At 40.8% G+C, this 19,856-nt stretch overlaps 1 protein-coding gene and 1 long non-coding RNA gene across 9 annotated transcripts in view; one reads left to right on the forward strand and one right to left on the reverse strand.

Moving 5' to 3' along the window:
* The first annotated feature begins 3,095 nt into the window (after positions 1-3,095).
* LOC129703012 (homeobox protein HMX3-like) lies at positions 3,096-8,482 on the forward strand. Of its 2 annotated transcripts, XM_055645190.1 has the most exons (3): positions 3,096-6,286; positions 7,031-7,326; positions 7,746-8,482. In XM_055645190.1, exons 2-3 carry the CDS (start codon positions 7,134-7,136, stop codon positions 8,216-8,218), a joined length of 666 nt encoding a protein of 221 aa, XP_055501165.1. In that variant the 5' UTR covers positions 3,096-6,286; positions 7,031-7,133; the 3' UTR covers positions 8,219-8,482. The 2 variants fall into 2 exon arrangements, with proteins under 2 accessions (XP_055501165.1, XP_055501157.1); XM_055645182.1 differs by having other exon boundaries at positions 3,096-7,326.
* A 49-nt stretch (positions 8,483-8,531) lies between these two features.
* The window catches only part of LOC129703028 (uncharacterized), a 79,835-nt gene continuing 68,510 nt past the window's right edge, over positions 8,532-19,856 (reverse strand). For 5 of the 7 annotated variants that reach the window (XR_008724501.1, XR_008724494.1, XR_008724495.1 and 2 more), the window contains 2 exons: positions 15,711-15,937; positions 11,725-13,492 (listed from right to left, as the gene is read on the reverse strand). This is a non-coding gene — a long non-coding RNA (uncharacterized LOC129703028). Of the gene's footprint in view, positions 11,661-11,724; positions 13,493-13,935; positions 14,930-15,710; positions 15,938-19,856 lie in introns of those variants that run through there. The other 2 variants (XR_008724500.1, XR_008724499.1) reach the window with 2 other exon arrangements.

Below are 19,856 nucleotides of genomic sequence, written 5' to 3' on the forward strand. Positions count from 1 at the left end.
AAGGTCCAGTGTCGTGTCGTTTGTAGTAAGGTCCTCTGTATCGATTAAGGAAGCTTTCTTGGGCAAAGTCCCTCCCATCCAGGCTCTTCACACTCTGGAAGACCAGGTAAATATAAGGGAAGTTTAAATTTCCCACTAACACCATCATATTATTTTTACACCTCACTGCAATCACTGCAAATCTGCTCATCTAATTCACACTGACTATTGGGAGGCCTATAATACAATCCCATCAAAATCCTCATTAACCATCCTGTTTCTAAGATCTACCCAAAAACTCTAGATTTTTATTACAACTTAGTGATTTCATCATGTTGCCATAAGAAAAAACCCTTCACTTTTAAAACGTGACCAAATAAACTATAGGTAAATAGGAACTTTACAATTAAGCTAATTTAACCACGGAACAAAGAAACTATGTCGCTATTGTCGCTCTTCAAGGGAGATGCTAAATGCATTTCGTTGTCTCTGTACTGTACACTGACAATGACAATTAAAATTGAATCTGAATCTGAAACTGTACTGTACACTGACAATGACAATTAAAATTGAATCTGAATCTGAAACTAAGGCTGACACAAAATGCTGGAGCACCTCAGAGGAACAAGCAACATCTCTGGAGAGAAAGAATGACTGACGTTCCGGGTCGAGACCCTCACCAACAGCCTGACTGTCCTTTCCTTCTTTGTGTTTTAATAGTGTGTGTTAAATGTATGTTTTTACTGTTCTTAAAACAATAGGTGCAGGAGTAGGCCATTTGGCCCTTCGAGCCAGCACCGCCATTCATTGTGATCATGGCTGATCATCCACAATCAGTACCCCGTTCCTGCCTTCTCCCCATATCCGCTGACTCCGCTATCTTTAAGAGTCCTATCTATCTCTCTCTTGAAAGTAACCAGAGAACCGGCCTCCACCGGCCTCTGAGCTTTTTTTATGTGTGTGTGTGTGTGTGTGTGTGTGGGGGGGTGGGTTTGGGGAAACATTTTACTAATCACTTTCCTCGACAGAGATGCGATTTTCGTCTGTATCGTATCTCCGACTGCACTGCAGACTAACATCGAGGAGTTGGTGGCCTTTGCTGGAGACCGATTTCGATAACTCCACCGCGTGCCTTTAACATCGTGGAGCCCACAATCCCTTTGCCAGGGAGCTTTGATCGCCACGATGGTTGGTTCGACTGCTCTTAACACAGGAGAATAAAAAGGAAGATTGGACTTTTTTGCCTTCCATCACAGTGAGGAATGTGGGGAATCCACTGTGGTCGATGTTTATGTTAACTTTTATTTAGTTATGTGACTTGTTGCTTTTTTTTCCGTATGGCTGTATGGTAATTTGCATATCACTGTACCTCAATTGGTACACGTGACAATAAAAGACCTTTGCAACCTTTGACCCAAAACGTCACCCATTCCTTCTCTCCAGAGATGCTGCCTGACCCGTTGATTTACTCCAGCATTTTGTGTCTATCTTTGGTTTAAACCAGCATCTGCAGTTCCTTACTACACAAAGAAACCTAAGGCAGTCATTTCATTTTGTGCAAAAATTGCAACAATGAAAAATATATCATTGAAATTATCTGGAAATAGAAAGAAATACATAATTGTGATATTTTAAATATTCTTTATCTTTTATATATTACACAATGTTGTCAATGAATAATTGGTGTCAATCACCTTATATCATCAGAACAAACATTAAAAATAAACCAGATTCCTGTTTGCAATTTTTTGGAACATTAACAAGATTTAAATTTAGAAAATATTTTAGTCACTGTAGCCTAAAATAGTTCAGAATATTTACAGAACATAGATTTAAAATATATTTTTCATTTATCTTTCTGTCACTTGAGGGTGTCTTCAATTGTATTATTTAGTGATCCAATAAAATATGAAATTTTGTTAAAATATCCAAATGGACTCCATGTTCTGAATGCGGCTAAACGTAATTTGGAGGAACAGCATCTCATATTTCGCTTGGGCAGTTTACAACCCAGTGGTATGATTTTTTATTTCACTAACTTCAAGTAATCCTGCACTTATTCTCTCTCTATCCCTCCCCCACCCAAGTCACACCAGCTTCTCTTTCTCACCTAGCAAACAACTAAGAATAGCCGGTTTCCTTTAACATTGTTATATTTTTGCATATCTTTCAGTAATTTGTTTTATATCTCTCTACTTCACTGGCTATATCTCGCCTCTCCCTTTCCCCTGACTCTAGTCTGAAGGAGGGTCTCGACACAAACGTCACCCATTCCTTCTCTCCAGAGATGCTGCCTGTCCCGCTGAGTTACTCCAGCATTTTGTGTCTAACTTATCCAAACAGAAAAGTCTATCATCAAGGCCCTAGATAACTGCAAACATTTAGTGATGCAGTTTGTAATTTATCTTCTTCACATCTACAACTTTTAACTAAAAAAGTGATTGCTCATATAATCAGACTCCTTTCCACACTGAACAATTAACAATCAACCCTATTGAATGCAGACTACACCTGGCAACTTGTGGAAAGAATGGAATGAATCAGTTTTGCTCTGCATAAATAAATGGATTTTTAGATTCAATAAAGGTAGATTTCACGTATTGCTCTGTGAACTGATGGTGAGTTTTTTTAAATTATATACATCCAATATAAAAATATCCAATTATTACAACTTATGTAGTCAAATCAACACCAAACTACAATTGCCATCGGCTATTTCTTTGAGTACAGGATTACAACGCCGTGCCTTCATGAGACTGGATAACACATTGGTTAAGACAACCTCCTTCACAATCAGCGAAGACTTCAGACAGATGTGACCTTTGTACAGCCACAAAGTGTTGGAGTACTCAGCGAGTCCGGCAGCATCTCAGGCGAAAGGGACCTTTAGTTGTAGTTCGCATAGAGGTAATAGGTTTTACGATAAAGCATGAACAAATTGAGACATTTTCTTTGGGGGGAAAAAAGACACAAAGTGCTGGAGTCAGGCAGCATCTCTGGTCATTATGAACGGCCGGGACTCTTTTTCAATCTGAAGAAGGGTCTTGACCCGAAACCTCACCATATTCTCCAAAGATGCTGCCTGGTCTGCTGAGTTACTCCAGCACTTTGTGTCTTCTTTTGTCAACTAATAACTGCGGTTCCTAGTTTCTACGTGTTTATGTTTTTGGATGCGAGATAAGGATTGGAAAAGTTGGAGAGCAATTTATTTAATAACGAGATCTCTTACTAGTGCGTAGTAAGTGCGAACAAATGTATGTTTCACTACCGGATAAATGGACTACTCTTCTGCACTTTGACCTGCTACTAATTAGGTTCGTTAGAATGAAATTACTGAATGTCATGGTTTTGTTTAATGTATTTAAAATATTAAATGTTGAGATTACCCAGAAAAAAAATGTAATTCCCTTGAAAAAGCCCAGTGGAAGAGCGATGCTTTCATCGCCGACTTTAGAACAGCTCCAGGGACAACATAACCACATTGAGATGTGTGATATACGATGTTAATCAACGGCAGAGACCAGGCAGCGAAAAATAACCCCTTTGGATGTTAAAGCTGAGCAACTAGGGACTTTCAGATCCTAAAATACGCTAAATTTCGTTGATTACATTATTCCATCTAATGTAGGAGCTCCTCTCCTCCTTTTCATGTTAATATCTATTACATTTCAATATTGATTTGTAGCAGTTTTACTTAATCATGTTAAGCACCAACATTTGGCTTCATAAACGTGGTACCAAAAGTTTAAGTACTATTTCGACAGTTTATTTCGCATTAAAAATAAGCAATGCGACAAAGCGTACAGACAAAGTATCGATCCTACCCCACTCCAGACTTAAAAAATAGAAAACCAAAAGTATTTCGTTCGCTTTGTTGTGGTGTCGTGGGATGATAAATGTTGGCAGAACACACATGCATGAAACTGCATCAATAAATCAAACGCACTTTAAAATGCCTTAAAATTCAGAGTTGTTTTTATTGCGGCAATAAAAAAAATCACTTTCACCTTGTCACAAAGAATAGATTCAGGTCACATGAGCAGATAGAGTACTCACTACTCTCCACACAATGAGAGGGAAATTGCGTGACAAAAACTAGCAAAGCTGGCCGCTCGGGATACCCAGCTATCCTCAAGGCACGCATTAAGACACGACTCTTTCATCTCTTATGTCGTTTTTGGTTAGCTTGCATATCCGCTCTTTTACAATGTACATTTAATCACATCAGATCAAATTCCGTCAAGTGTAAAACCTACTTTATGACGAATGCTCTAGATATGGCGTTGTGCTTAAGACTTGGAAATAAATGAATGGCAGGAAAATAGTTTGGAATAATATACGTAAATCTGTATTCAATACAATTGTACGTATGAAGCATGATCATGAACTCCATGGAATATTTATCTCCAGCTATATATAATACACATACAATAAATCAGTATGTTGCGAGTTATCTATAGAGGTGTACAATAAGATATGATAATATGTTCCAGCTTGGTGTGAAATCTTGTTAACAGTGGCAGCAAGTAAACCAAAACATATTTTTCGCGCCAATAGCTCAGCAAAGATTTGTTTAGCTTAGTTTAGTGATAGCACTTGGAAACAGGCCCTTAGGTCCACCGAGTCCGGGTCGACCAGTGGTCCCCGCACACTAACACTGTCCGACACACACTTGTACCAAGCCACTTAAGCTACAACCCTGTAGTTTGGGAGGAAACCGGAGGTCCCAGAGAAAACCCACGCAAATCAAAGGGAGAACGTACAAACCGCGTTGCCCATTTAAAAGCCATTGATCACCATATTGAGTTTCACATGTTACAGTAATCACGTCGATAACTGAAATTTATTTCCAATAATGAAATGAGTTGTAAAACTAGCTTTTTTGGAAATAAAACTTATGTTTAAAGTTTGGACATTTATTTGGATAATTACTTGGATAACAGTCCGCGTTCAGTCATCCTCGCAAGAAAGTGATTTACAACAAAAAATGTTTCCAATTAAAATTACACCGAACGCAAACATTTCCAAAGACTGCGTTAATCATTCGCTTTAAACTGATTCGAATGATATTTCCCTCGTAACAAAACAATTCCTTAAAATATATCAGCGCTAAGAAACTCGAGAATCGATGTCTCGATTCAAAATCGTTTGAAATAATTGCAACTATTCTCAAATAAATCATTTAAAGTTTTGAAAAACAGAACCGTGCAACCAAATGAAATCAGGTTCCAGAATTGCTTTCTGTAATTTGCAGAACCATTTATGGTGGAGTCGTAAAACATCTGAAACTAATTAGGTTAAACACATTTTTGGCAGCCCTTAATAATTAATATTTGTCTTGCATTACATTGACTCCAGAATCCCATATAATAAATCATTTTAAAGTATCAACCTTTGGAAAAAATAGCATTCTTAAACGATGCAGTTGCGTTCGTTTCGGGAAAACTGCATCTGTAATGTTTTTAATATTTCTTATTGAAATCTGGTGTGCTTACGCATCGAGTCCTCTGTTGCTATTTCATACCTAAGGTCGTTAGAATAAAATCCATGTGTTGTCGCGCGGATAATTCAAATGCAATATCTTATCATCGAACAAGCCAACCCACTAGTAAGTCCTTTTCAAAACAATCTTCGCAGAACATGCATTTTTTTAAAGAAAATATACAACACGAGAGTAACTCGTCGCATTTAAAGTCGTAAATGTTGTATTTTCCGACTTTCGTATTTTGTTTAAACTATGCCCCAGTGCCCTTAAGTCGGCAGTCAGTTTAAGGTGCCGTCTTAACATGTAACATGTAATAGGACGTTTTGTATATTTAAAAGACTAGGCTCCAGTCTGAAATGGATTGAAGCGGTGTCACTTAATTATGATATTTTTTGTTATTGTTGTTTACTTAAAATTAGCGTGGAACACAAAAAGATGGTTGTGATCAATTATTTGACAATTCCTCAACCAATTTCGACCAACTTAAAGTCTAGTGAATGTCCGATCTTTGTTAAGAAAAATGTAAATAAGCGCGAAAGTGTGTCTCTAACTATCCATGTCTATCTCGATCTATGAATTAAAACATAATGTATTGTTAACAATCTGGGATCTATCACTAAAAACAGCCAAATTACAGCTTTCATGGAAACAAATGCTGTTCCGGTTCGAGACATGGGGTGGAACATAAAAAGTGTTGAGTAGGAAGGAACTGCAGATGCTGGTTTGTACAGAAGATAGACATAAAATGCTGGCAGCGGGACAGGCAGCATCTCTGGAGAGAAGGAATGGGTGACGTTTCGGGTCGAGACCGTTCTTCAGACTGTGAGTCGGGGGAGAGGGAGACACAGAGATGTGGAAGGGTACAAAGAGAATGTAATGTGTAAAAATGACAGATCAAAACAGACGGTGTTCAAGGAAATGTACATTGGTTCATTTTTTTGCCGAGGAGAATCCAACAACGAGGCACACAAACAGTAATGTAAATCAGACAGGGAAACTTGTAGGAGAACTAGGGTGGGGGCAGGGACGGAGAGGGATTTTACTAAAGAAGGAGAGAGAGGGAAATTAAGATTCACATAACTGGGTTGTAAGCTGCCCAAGCGAAATAAGAGGTGCTGAGTGTTTAATACTTCACCATGTTGGTGAATCGGCTGTACTGTTAAAGTTAAAACCAACAGAGCAATTCCAAACAACGCCCTTGACCAATAATGTAATTCAAATACATTGTAAACGACTCCCTGTGCGTTTTATTTTCGGTGTGTGTCTCTAGTGAGTGAACTCTGCTGGGATGATGCATATTTCTCATTTTGTTGGCAATCGAGCAACTCGCGAAATTGTTTCGAGTTTGAACGTAATTTGTCGATGAATACTTTTTTTCTGTGCTGTTTCTGTGTCGTTCCTTTATAGTTCATTCGCTTTTACACCCGGCAAAAAACCCCTCTGTCTACAAAAAGAAACAAAAAAAAAAACACACAACCTACAAGGCTGTTGTTGAATGCCAACCCAGCAACTTCACAAATTGTATATCAATCAATGGTTTGAAGAAATATCAATTTTTTTACCCAGTGTCTCCCTGCGGTCCAGGCTGAACCGCGCAAAGCGTTGTGCATATTTCATGAAGACCGCTGAACGTATATACGAAGGGACGAGGTGAATTGTGCAGATTGGGATGAGACCTGCTTTTGGCATGGAGCAGTGGCGGGCTGCTGGGGTCACTTCATCTGCGTCTTTCTCGATAAGCAGCATTTTGGGAGAACATCATCGGGTGCATCCACTCTCCGGGGATCGTGCAGAAGGTACAACCAGACATCCGAAGAAGGCCCCGAAAAATCGCATCAAACCCAAGGATCTTTTGCACACTGGTAAGATAAAAACACCACCAGCACAGTTTCACTATTAACGCGTTTAGATTATTATTTTCGCTTCGGTGTTCATGAGCATTCTTTCCCACTGCTCGGGTAGCTTATTTAGATGTATACTGTCCGTATTCTTAACCGTATCTCTGCTAATTTCCCATTCTCTCCATCCCTCTCCATTCAATTATCCGATGCAGCGATTATGCACCCCACCCCCCTGCCACTTGTTTCATGATTGGCTTCAAGCGACTTTAAAATTGAGTCGATTGAAATTGCAGTTGTAATGGACATTGCTTTCCTCCCCATTTCGACGAAGACCAGTATTGAACAGCGATCGTAGCGGCCTTTAATACCCCCGCCGCTCTGTCTGTTAACGTTCAGTTGCATAGTAATAGGCAGCGCATGCTTTGTGAATATTTCAACAGAGGAGGGGGATGAAGATGGAAGAAACGAGGCAGCCGATGAATCTCAAAAACGGCGCAAAGAAGGGAGCGTGCAAGAGAGGAGGAAGAAAGTGAGGACGGTGTTCTCTCGAAGTCAGGTTTTTCACCTGCAGTCCACGTTCGACCTGAAACCATACCTGAGCAGCGCGGAGCGGGCCGGCTTAGCCGCGGCTCTCCAACTCACAGAGACCCAGGTTAAGATCTGGTTTCAGAACCGGCGAAACAAGTGGAAGCGACAGCTTGCTACCGAACTCGAAATTGCACAGCTCGACGGCGTCGAGTCGCAGGTCCTGGAACCCTTCGCGGTTTCTTCACACGAGCGCGATGGCTTTCTGCCTCTCCGGAGCGACTTAATACATTTCCCCGCCTCGCTATATGCACACACCTTTGTGCCTTACCACGGCGCGCTGTTCCCGCAGAACGGCCCTTTTCTATGCCTCGTTGGACAATTATAACAATAGGATTTTTTTTGTTTCAATGGCCTGAATACGAATCTCACATTTGCGGTGATACACTTAGCAAGTTTTATTTTCCTTCGTGCGAATTGTAAACACAAATCCGGCCCAAACTGTTCCGCTGTTATTCGGGTTTGCATTATCAACTGTATAAAGATGATCTTGTTTAGAATGCGTAGTTCCGAGTAACAATGATGGTGTTACTTTTTCACGAAATGTCAGTGATTGAAATGAAAGTGAATATATATATATATATATATATATATATATATATATATATATATATATACACAGATATACATCACTGCTGGGCATTACTGACATGATCATCAGTTACAGTGAGATGAGGAGAAATGTCTTTAGTAATTGGGTAGTGAACCTGTGAAACTCTTTGCCACAGAATACTGTGGAGGTCAAGTCAATAGATATATTTAAAGCAGGTATAGATAGATTTTTGATTACTACGGGAGTCAGGGTTTATGTGGAGAAGGCAGGAGAACGGGGTTGGGAAAGATAGTCATGATTGAATGGCAGAGTAGACTAGATGGGCCGAACGGCCTAATTCTGCTCCTATCACTTATGATCTTATGATATACGTCTGCTTCGAAATGAGTTCATTGGATATGTCCCTCTCGCCATAAAATCGGAAATACAGCAATTCCAGTCACTTGCAGACCGGCAGAGGAAAACCGCAAATGCCAAATGAAACCCTAACCTTTCGTAAAATGGATCGGGATAAAGGAAGCCAACGTTTCTGATTTTGTAAAGAAAATCGAAATGCAAAACTATCGAAATGTGTAATTAAAATATAACGTGAGGTACCGAGCAAACCGGAAGCATTAATTAAGAGAAATTCAGACGCTTCCCCCAGCGACTGGGTGCAATTCATTTCCTGCATTTGTGTTTGCGAAATTCTATGGGGGCCTGATGCAATCAGCAACCATTTAACCGTTGGCTATACCAATGTTAGGCACGGTGTGCCTTGCTTTGCGTGCTGCGTTTTTCTACGTCATGTTTTTCTTTAATGGTTTGGACACGCTAGAGGGAGGAAACATGTTCCCGATGTTGGGGGAGTCCAGAACCAGGCGCCACAGTTTAAGAATAAGGAGTAAGCCATTTAGAACGGAGACTAGGACTATTTCTCACAGAGAGTGGCGAGTGTGGAATTCTCTGCCTCAGAGGGCGGTGGAGGATGGTTCTCTGGATGCTTTCAAGAGAGAGCTAGATAGGGCTCTTAAAAATAGCGTAGTCAGGGGATGTGGGGAGAAGGCAGGAACGGGGTACTGATTGGGGATGATCAGCCATGATCACATTGAATGGCGGTGCTGGCTCGAAGGGCCGAATGGCCTACTCCTGCTCCTATTGTCTATTAATAAGCAGTTCAATTAATGGAACATTTAATAGGTGGTTCTATAAATACAATCTTCTACAGTACTAGCGACGTTTTAAATACTGCACTGTTCGTAAAGTATGTTCTGAAGGGAAGTGCAACACGCGTTATTTAACCCATCTGAATATGAGTTTAAAATAATAAAACAGGGTGTTTCGCTATATCTTTATTCACGCTTGGTCGTGTACGAAATTCAAGACATTTCATCAGCTGACTGCAGTGGACATTTTATTTGTCAGTTCACTTTTGAAACACGTTTATTTTGCTAAAAAAACTCAATATCTTAATTCATTGCATCCGTCCGAAATACCCTCAGCAATGGTGGAACGCATTAGAAGGTCAAATTACACCGAACATTCTCAGCCAAGTTTTGTTTTTATTAAATTGCAATCCTAACACACACGTGAATTGTCATATGCTGAAAGAATTGAGCGACTGGGCTTGTATACACTGGATGAGTGGGGGTCTTATTGAAACATAAGATTATTAAGGTATTGGACACGCTAGGGGCAGGAAACATGTTCCCGATGTTGGGGGAGTCCAGAACTAGGGGCCACAGTTTAAGAATAAGGGGTAGGCCATTTAGAACGGAGATGAGGAAAAACTTTTTCACCCAGAGTTGTGAATCTGTGGAATTATCCGCCTCCGTAGGCAGTGGAGGTCAATTCTCTTGGTGCTAAGTTTTAAACTGGAATTCAAATTTAGTAGAAAACTAAAATAATCTTATCAGTATATCTTATCATACATTAATCCTATATTAAGTAATGTATGATGATGACACAAATGTTTTACATTTTCCTTAAGGTAGCATATGATGGCTTATTAAAACATGTACGTGTCAATATGGACACTATTCTTACAGGAGTGGATTCCGGGAATTATAACTGAACGACCCTGGCCTTCATCTCAATCAATGAATTTGCTCAAATTTGGAACGAAACATGTTGATATTTTAATGTACAATGGCATTCTCAATTGCTCTTTCTACTCATGTCCCAATTATATTTGACTGATTGAATTACAGAAAGTACATTACAGGCGTGATTAAACACGGTAATTGTCTTTATTTAAGTAAAAATCAAGAACACCGTTCTTTCTAACGGACCAATACGATGGGACAAAGATAGACAAAAACTGGAGAAGCTCAGTGGAACAGGCAGCATCTCTGGAGAGATGGAATGGGCGACTCTTGGGTCTCGACCCGAAACGTCATCCATTATTTCTCTCCAGAGATGCTGCCTGTCCCGCTGAGTTACTCCAGCTTTTTGTGTCTGTCTTTGGTTCAAATCAGCATCTGCAGTTCCTTCTCACACAATACGATGGGACAATTCTGTTTTTGATCATTACCTTCTGCCAATAACTCTGAGGAATAACAAAGCAATAGTTGTAGGTGTCGAATAAAATAAGCACATTTCTTAAAATCGGAAGCCGTGGGATGTTCCAATTCAAATGTACTCAATGTTTTTCTTTAATTACAAAAAAACAATAATGATGATGGATGAACAGCTGGGCATTCACGGCCGCATTGGCTTATACTAGGCAAACGTTTGCCACTAACTGGGCGACAAATGTGAACAATTGGGCAGCACAGAGGTGCAGTGGTAGAGTTGCTGCCTTACAGCGCCAGAGATTGGGGTTCGATCCTGCCTACGGGTGCTATTTACACCGAATGTGTACGTTCTCCCTGTGACCGCGTGGGTTCTCTCCGGGTGCTCAGATTTCCTCTCACCTTCCAAAGATATGCAGGTTTGTAGATTAATTGGATTTTGTAAATTGTCCCTAGTGTGTTGGACAGAACTAGTGTGCGGGCGATTGCAGGTCGTTTCACGCTGTATTTCAAAACTAAGCTCGTTGAACTGATGCATTCAATAGACAATAGACAATGGGTTCAAGAGTAGGCCAACTGGCCCTTCGAGCCAGCACCGCCATTCACTGTGATCATGGCTGATCGTCCAGAATCAGTACCCCGTTCCTGCCTTCTCCCCACATCCTTTGACTACGCTATCTTTAAGAGCTCCATCTTAGGTGATGTTGAAGCAAGCCATCAAAATCCTTTAATAAAATAAATACACAAAATAACTTTCGAAACAAATATCACTAAGACAATGAAATCCACACTTGGAAATGAATCAAATGACATTTGCATTGTTTTTTATTTTTTTGTAACGTCACAACGTAGGAGAATAATATTAAAGCAAAAACCACAGCGTTTTGATAAACCCACATAACCTCTTGTAAAGACAATGAACATAAAGGACACCTGAACTTTTTCAATAACATAAGCACGTCTAATGTGATAACGAGTACCATTGCATTAACGTTGGGGCACTGCTGATCCAAGTCATTCTCCATTCACGTACACCAAACTTGCCCTCTCCTTTCTCACGCAATTGTTTATATATATATACGTGCTCACACATGCATCTGAGAACCGAACACGCAAAATCCGGTTAATTGTCAATTCCAATAAATCGGATGTAAAGACGGCTATATTTCAGAAGCAACTGCACAATACGAGAGAAAAACTGCAAATCTGCATCACCTTTGGACGAATATGAATTTCAACCAAGTGCTTTTTAAATATTTAAGTTAAGCAAGTTAATTTAAAATGGTAAATGTGATTAGTTTTGGCCAGGGTTTGATTCTAATGTTTTAAAAAATGAAGCCAAACGTATCGTTTTAAATGTTCACGTTTGTTCCATTTGTATATTTTCGCGGTAATCTCTTCATGCAGAATGTTCTGCCTTCTTAACGGTATGGATTGGTCGCAGGGAGGAAATACTTCTTGAATTTCGAATTCTGTTCATTCGCTCAATCGAAAATTTTAACAGATGGTGTAATCAAAAAAAATAATATTTTTAGTCCGAATTCGTTTTATTTCGGTGTCACGCTGCAAAGAAAACTCGATATAAAAAATAAGGTCGCCATTCCTCTCGAATTTTCAACCAAGTGCTTTGAGTTTTGAACCGCGACTGAAGTAAAATATTGATCGCTGGTAATTATGCGATCGATGGACATCGTAGCAATAGTTCTACAGATCCGTGCAGCCATAAAAGTGAAACATGCTGAGAACTATAAAAACATTGAGACGTGTAAATTCTTCCGGAAATTTAAAGCTGGCGAACGGCGGTGTGTAACCTGTCCTTCAAAATGAAGAATCTTAATCACGTTGCTCCGTGTTAGTTAATTGTTTGCAAATCAAGTTGAAAGGAACAGCTGATATTGGTTTAAACCGAAGATAGACACAAAAAGCTGGAGTAACTCAGCGGTACAGTCCTCTCCAGAGATGCTGCCTGATCCGCCGAGTTACTCCAGCATTGTGTGTCTATCTATGAACAGTTAATGCAATGTTTCAATTTCCGATTCCCGTTCTATTTCATTTTACACGAAGCACTAAAACGGAAAGCGACACACACACACACACACACACACACACACACACACATATATATATATATATATACACACACACACACACACACACACACGCACACACACTCACACACACAAATATATATATACACACACACACACATCCACAGTAGTATTTTGAATTTCAGCCTATCATCTAGCTTAATTCTGCGATTCCATTAAAATATTATGCTTAATATAATTAAATCATTGAAATGATTTTAGAGCCATTGAATAAAGTTGCACGTAAACGCTAAAATCGCATTATTAAACGACAATTATGCAAAAATAAAACGGCATGAAAAGCATATCGGTAAATATGCTAGTTCACATTTTTTCCTTCAATTGCAGTAGCCTGGTTGTACTGCCAGTGGTAATTTGGCAGCTCATTCCGCGAGGCAATGATCTGTGAATTTCATTGAAACGGTTGCGTTTCGAAATTATCTCGACTTCTTCCGAGTAACTAGCAGTATCTGTCCAGCACAGGGATACAAAATACATACATATTTATTTGTAAAGTCACGCATGATCATGTTCTAATTACGACACAAGGCTATGTGAGGGATTTTAAAATACGTTAATTGAGTCAAATGCTTTTGTTCCTCCAGCACTGATCACTTGTGTAAGATCAGCGGCCACGGTTGAATAGTGGCTGTGTTATCTAGAGGCGGCAGTTCAAATCCCGGCACAGCAGCAATGAAATAAATCAGGATTCAGTGCCGGCTTCGGTAATGAAGACAACTGCACGGCTATGAGCATCAATGTTTCTTAGGAAAACGAATCTGTTGTTATGTGGAGATAGATCCAAAATGCTGGCGTAACTCAGCGAGACAGGGAGCATCCCTGGAGAGAAGGAATTGATGACGTTTTGGGACGAATGTCAAATTTTCATCCCTTCCCTCAGTCGCAACAACTTATGGAGGGTTCTCGAAAACATTTTCTAAGCCTGTCATTTCGAGGGAAAGGGGCAGCAAATGCATCTCCGAGTTCCTTTCCAAGCCACTTCATCTTAACATAAAATTATATAATCTATCATATAAAAACATATAATGTATATAATAGCCGCTATTGAAAAAAAACAATTCAGTCCAGCTTAAGTACTATACTTCCTTTGCTTCTTATAGCAAAGTATATTCCTTAACATTACTGTATTTCCTTTACTTCTTACAGTAAAGTTATAATTTCGTTTAGAGTTTTGAGATGCAGCATGGAAACAGGCCCTTCGGATCACCAAGTCCACGCCGACAATTTAATGAATAATGAATTAAAAAATATATGTTAGCCAAATATGTAAACATACAAGGAATTTACCTTGATGCTTTGCTCGCAAAAGGATAAAAACACGATATACAGCAGACAATTAAAAATCAAATATTATAATTTAAACATGTGAAAATTAAGTACCAGAGTAAAAAGAGGCTACAGACTTTTGGCTGTTCTGTGGAACAACTGCTCGTGAAAAAAGCTGTTTTTATGCCTGAGACTTGTTCCCACTTTCTTATCCACTACCTCCACAGTCGGAGCAATTTTACAGAGGTCAATTAACCTGCAACCTTTACGTCTTTTGGGGTGTGGGAGGAAACCGAGGCATCCGGAGGTAACCCACGCGGTCACTGGGAGAACGTGCAAACTCGCACAGACAGCACCCGAGGTCAGGATCGAACCCTACATCTCTGATGCTGTGAGACCGCAACTCTACCCGCTGCGCCCCTGTACCGCCAGGAATAGGGGGAAAGAGTGATATTGAAAAAAAGTATACCCCTTTACTTACAGTCCGCGGGGAAAAAAACTAAGCTCGCAAATCGAGATGGATCAATTGTAAAGCTGGTCTCGTGATTCAAATGTCAGACTCCACCAAAGCACTTTCGGATCTGCTTTAACTTTAAGGCGTCAGAATAATTCACCTGCATCTGCTCAAAAGAGTTGGCAAAAAGTGGCATAAACGTAATATAACCTCTGGCGGTTATGGGGAGAAGGCATGAGAATGGGGTTAGGAGGGAGAGATAGATCTGCCATAACAGACGCTATAGCGGGCGTCCGTTGTCCACACGTCGTCTTTCACCAGTTTGAGCGCAGTGGCTGCGGTGAAAAATACATATCGACCATCTATCTATCTGTGGTTACACTATCTATCTATCTGTATTTGACCACTGCGATCGCTTGATGTAAAGGCCATCTGCATTGGGCAACATCGTTGCAATGAGCTGTACCATGACAAGCACCAATGCAAAAAAAAAATCACAGACGTGCATTATCAGAGAAAGTAATTTATTTTAACGGAAGGAAATGAGCATAGTCGCTCCTCTCGGATCAGAAGCAAAACTATTCACTGCAGATTTTAAACGGAAGTCTTTTCGCTGCCCTGCAAATAGGCAGGTTAAAGTGAACTTACTCAAAACAGTTGGACAACAGGTATCAGGAAGTAGACCCAGATTCTCTGAAAGGACCAACAGATTTCAGTGTAATTGGTAATTCAGACCCCGGGGTGGAACCAGGAAATTCAATCCATTCCGGGTCGATAGCAGAGGAAGGCGCTGACTTACAGAAATGCACAGAGTGAAAACCGCAAGTTTGGCCGCTTGACAGTTCAGACAAAATATATCACTTTATGGCGACAGGAATATGGTGGAAGACAGCTGGTGGAATTTCATTAAAAAATTGCAACGAGTTCGTATAGAGTTTCGTACTTACATGAACGTTTTATGTGACGCTGGTCAATCAAAGGCTCAAGTTGGAATCGCAAATCCTACGGTTGTCAAATGTGGGCGACTTTAATTTCACGCTGCGTATTTAAGGTGATTTGTTCGCTGTGACAGAGGTTAAGCTGCATGGGAGAGGTTAAGTAAATGAACATCGTGAAGTCCCATTAGGACAATCTGGTCAGATGTCCGTGTGCTACCTGTCGAGTTTGGTTTATCCTGGAAAGAAAGGGAAGATGTTGTTTAAAAAAGAAACGTAGAAATATTGTCGAGCGTTGTAGCAGTAATACGAACAAGCACGGATTCGCAGATTCATTGGCGTTACAGTTTTATTGTGATAAACATTGCACTCGCTTGTGAATTCCTTTGAGATGGAAAGTCACAACGAGTTGTTTTATGTGTCCGGGCGAGTTATGTCAAACGGAGTCGTGAGCTGAAAGTTTAAAAGTGCAAATGGTGATCGGGATTAGCACAGGATAGCGAGGGGAAGTTTAAATTCAGGGGTTAATTCGCCATTGGACGGTTTAGCTACAAAGTGATTTGCTTTATCCATGGAATTTTGTCATAATGGGAAAACAGTGTACATGCAATGTCATACGAGGAAGGGAAACCCAAACTCTCAGTCTGAACTTCAGCTGCCCCTCGGTCTGCCTCGTTTAACATTCTGCGTAGAATGCAGGTCCTTTATCAGTCATTGAGATGCTGTCTGTAGGCGTTGAATTTTGATCCGTGAATGAAGATGGAGAACAATGAACAATGAGAAGATGTGGAGATTCTAATTCATTTCTGTGGGCGACCATGTAACAGCAGCCCGGGCGACAACAATGGATTTGTAAACTGAAACTGAACAACAACCTGGAAAGAGCGCGGAGAAGATTTAGGAGGGTGCTGCCAGGACTCGAGGGACTGGGCTAGAAGGGAAGAGGTTGGGCAGGCTTGGACTTTATTCCTTGGAGAGCTGGAGGCTGAGGGGCGATGAATAGAGGTGTATACAGCCATGAGATGGGGTGAATGCACGGAGTTTTAAAAAAAAAACAGGATCAGGGAATCAACAGCTAGAGAACAGTTGGAGGTTTAAGGTAAGAGGAGAAAGATTTAATAGGAAGCTGAGGGGCAATTTTCTTTACAGATAGACAGTGTTCGGTACATGAAACAAACAGCCAGAGAAATAGTTGAGGCAAATACAATAATGACATTTAAAAGATATTTAAATTGGTACATTGATAGAAAATGTTTAGAGGGATATGGGACAACTGTGGGTAGTTGGACCATCTTGGTTGCAATGGATGAGTTGTGTCGATGGGCCTGTTTCCATATTGTTTGATTCCATGACTCAAAAGTGATAAATACAAGCCTGTTGGCACACTATGATAACTGTTACATAGAACATCAATTTCTCTTACAGAAACATTAATGCTACAATGAAGTTCATAAGTTTATAAGCTCCAGGAGCAGAATAAGGCCATTTGGCCCATCAAGTCTGCTCCAACATTCAATCATGGTTGATCTATCTCTCCCTCTCAACCCCATTCTCCTGCCTTCGCCCCAGAACCCCTGACACCCCATACTAATCAAGAATCTGTCAATCTCCACCTTAAAAATGTCCATCGACATGGCCTCCACAGTAATCTGTGGCAATAAGTTCCACAGATTCACCACCCACTGACTAAATAAAATCCTTCTCATCTCCATTCTAAAGGTATGTCATTTTATTCTGAGGCTATGGCCTCTGTTGCTAGATTCCCCCACTCGTGGAAACATCCTCTCTACATTGACTCTATCCAGGCCTTTTACTATTCGGTATGTTTAAATGAGGTCCCCCCCTCATTCTTCTAAACTCCAGCAAGTACAGGCCCAAGTACTATCTAACACTCATCATAGGTTAGCCTACTCAATAAGAATTACTTTGAAAAGCAACGGAGGCATTGGCCAATATATAACATAATGAACCTAGCAAAATTGGCAGCACACTCATCTCCATCTTAGTTGTTCAATCCTACCACAGTTCATTCTTGCATGAGCCAAATTATTGCTTGATCAAAACAAAGATCTGTTTCATGACTGTTCCAGTATTTGAAGTGGGCACGAGGAAGCATTTGCTGAATATGTAATATTTTCCATTCTCGCTCATATTTTCTGATTACATGCCAGTGATCCAATTTGGGAAATACATAGAATGTCAAAACAAAGAACTACCAATGCTGGTTAATATACAAAAGGATACAAAGTGCTGGAGCAACTCAGCAAGCCAGGCAGCATGTCTGGAGAACATGGATAGGTAATGTTTTGGGTCTGACCCTTCTTCAGACTGATTGAACGGGTGAAAGGAAGTTTGAAAGGGGAGAGGCATGGCAAAGCAGGACAGGTAATAGGTGGGCATTGACAAGGAGGCTTTTGATAGCCAGATGGTTGGCACGAATGCCAGAGATAAGAGCAGAAGGAGTGAGACAGGTTTGACGAGTTATGGATTGTGAAGCCTGCGAGAGGAAGGTAGCAGGGAGTGGGGCGGGGGGAAGAAGGTGAGGAGGGGAGAAATCAGTGGGAGTCCAGATAGGGCAAAGTAGAGAGAATGGGCAGGGAGGAAGAAAGACAGGATGAGGAAGAAGGGGTTTTGGAGGCAGTTAGTTAACATTAAATTGGAGAATTCAATGTTCATATGGTTGGGTTGCAAAGTACCCAAGAGGAATATGGGGTGCTGTTTCTCCAGTTTGCATGTGGCTTCATCCTAGCAATAGACCGCCCCAACCCACCTGCCTTTCCTCCCCACACATCCCTCTTCCACCCCCCTCCACCTTCCCTCCCTTGTGCCCCACCTGTACCTCTACCTGTTTTTCCCCTCCCCCCTCACTCCTGGAACGGTCCTCCCTCTGGCTTCACAATCTGGCCTTTATTCCACCAATCTGCCCATCCATGACCCCCTTCGCCTATGGCCACCATTACCTGCCTCAATTTGCCCTGCCTCTCCTCTTTTCCAGCCTTCCTATCCTCCCCTCCAATCAGTCTGAAGAATGGTCTCAACCCAAAACGTCACCTATCCATGTTCTCCATAGATACTGCCTGACCCGCTGACTTACTCCAGCACTTTCTGGCCTCTTGGAAAATTCTTCCTTCAATGTGGCAACAGTGAGAAGAAGTTTGACTTTTTTGTCCATGCTAGACTTGCATTTTACACCATTTTCACAAACCTTCTCTCCATCCTCACCAATTGTGTTGTCAAATAAATTAGCAGAAAAATAGAAACAATGAACAATTCACACAAAGGGTGGTGGGTGTGTGGAACAAGCTGCCAGAGGAGGTAGTTGAGGCAGGGACTATCCTAATATTTAAGAAACAGTTAGACAGGTACATGGATAGGGCAGGTTTGGAGGGATATGGACCAAACACGGGCAGGTGAGACTAGTGTAGCTGGGACATGTTGGCCGGTGTGGGCAAGTTGGCCGAAGGGCCTGGTTCCACACTGTATCCCTCTATGACTGTATAATGACTGTGTCATTTCAAAGTTAGAAGAACCACCTCAGAAATGTCAATGCACAGTCCCCCAAATACAAAGCAAAACTGAAGGATACATCCCTTTCTTAGTTGGGACATTTCTGCAGTGACAGTATATGTAACTGCAGGTCCTCCCCAGTTTACAAACGCCTGACTTCTGAACAGCCCATACATGGGAATGATTGTTTGGGAGACCTGTAAGACTAGTTGGATGGATCTACTGTCTGCCATGGAGTTGCAGGCATTTTTTTGCCAGTAAGGAACTCTCTTTCCAATTTGGGACCACATTTCAATTTGCAAACTTTCTGAGCAAGTGTACCTCGTACACTTGTCATGTACCGAGGTAGTAAAAAGAGTTATGAACTGCTCACAGGAATGGAAAGAAGCTGCTGTGAGCTGGAGAATGACCCATAGTAGAAGGGAAATCATTGTATGGATACACAATGAAGTGCGCAAAATTCACATGATATCCTTGGAACAAGTACTGGGCCAGCCTGCTCGATATTCAATTCCTCAATCACCACCACAAATATGGATTCATAGATCGCAGAAGACAAATTTTGAAATGTTATGAATTCTGATGATGATTTAAATCTTTTTATTTGAATTTCACAGCAATTTGCATACATACAATGATAACAGACAGTGA

The sequence above is a fragment of the Leucoraja erinacea genome, chromosome 1 (genome assembly GCF_028641065.1).
Source record: "Leucoraja erinacea ecotype New England chromosome 1, Leri_hhj_1, whole genome shotgun sequence".
In the NCBI taxonomy this organism is placed as follows: domain Eukaryota; kingdom Metazoa; phylum Chordata; class Chondrichthyes; order Rajiformes; family Rajidae; genus Leucoraja; species Leucoraja erinaceus.

Bases quoted from the DNA above. Each gene is read 5' to 3' on its own strand.
- LOC129703012 (XM_055645182.1), top strand. From the start codon at position 7,134: ATGAGACCTGCTTTTGGCATGGAGCAGTGGCGGGCTGCTGGGGTCACT. The intron at 7,327-7,745 runs GTAAGATAAAAA...ATATTTCAACAG, and splicing joins CAAGGATCTTTTGCACACTG to AGGAGGGGGATGAAGATGGA.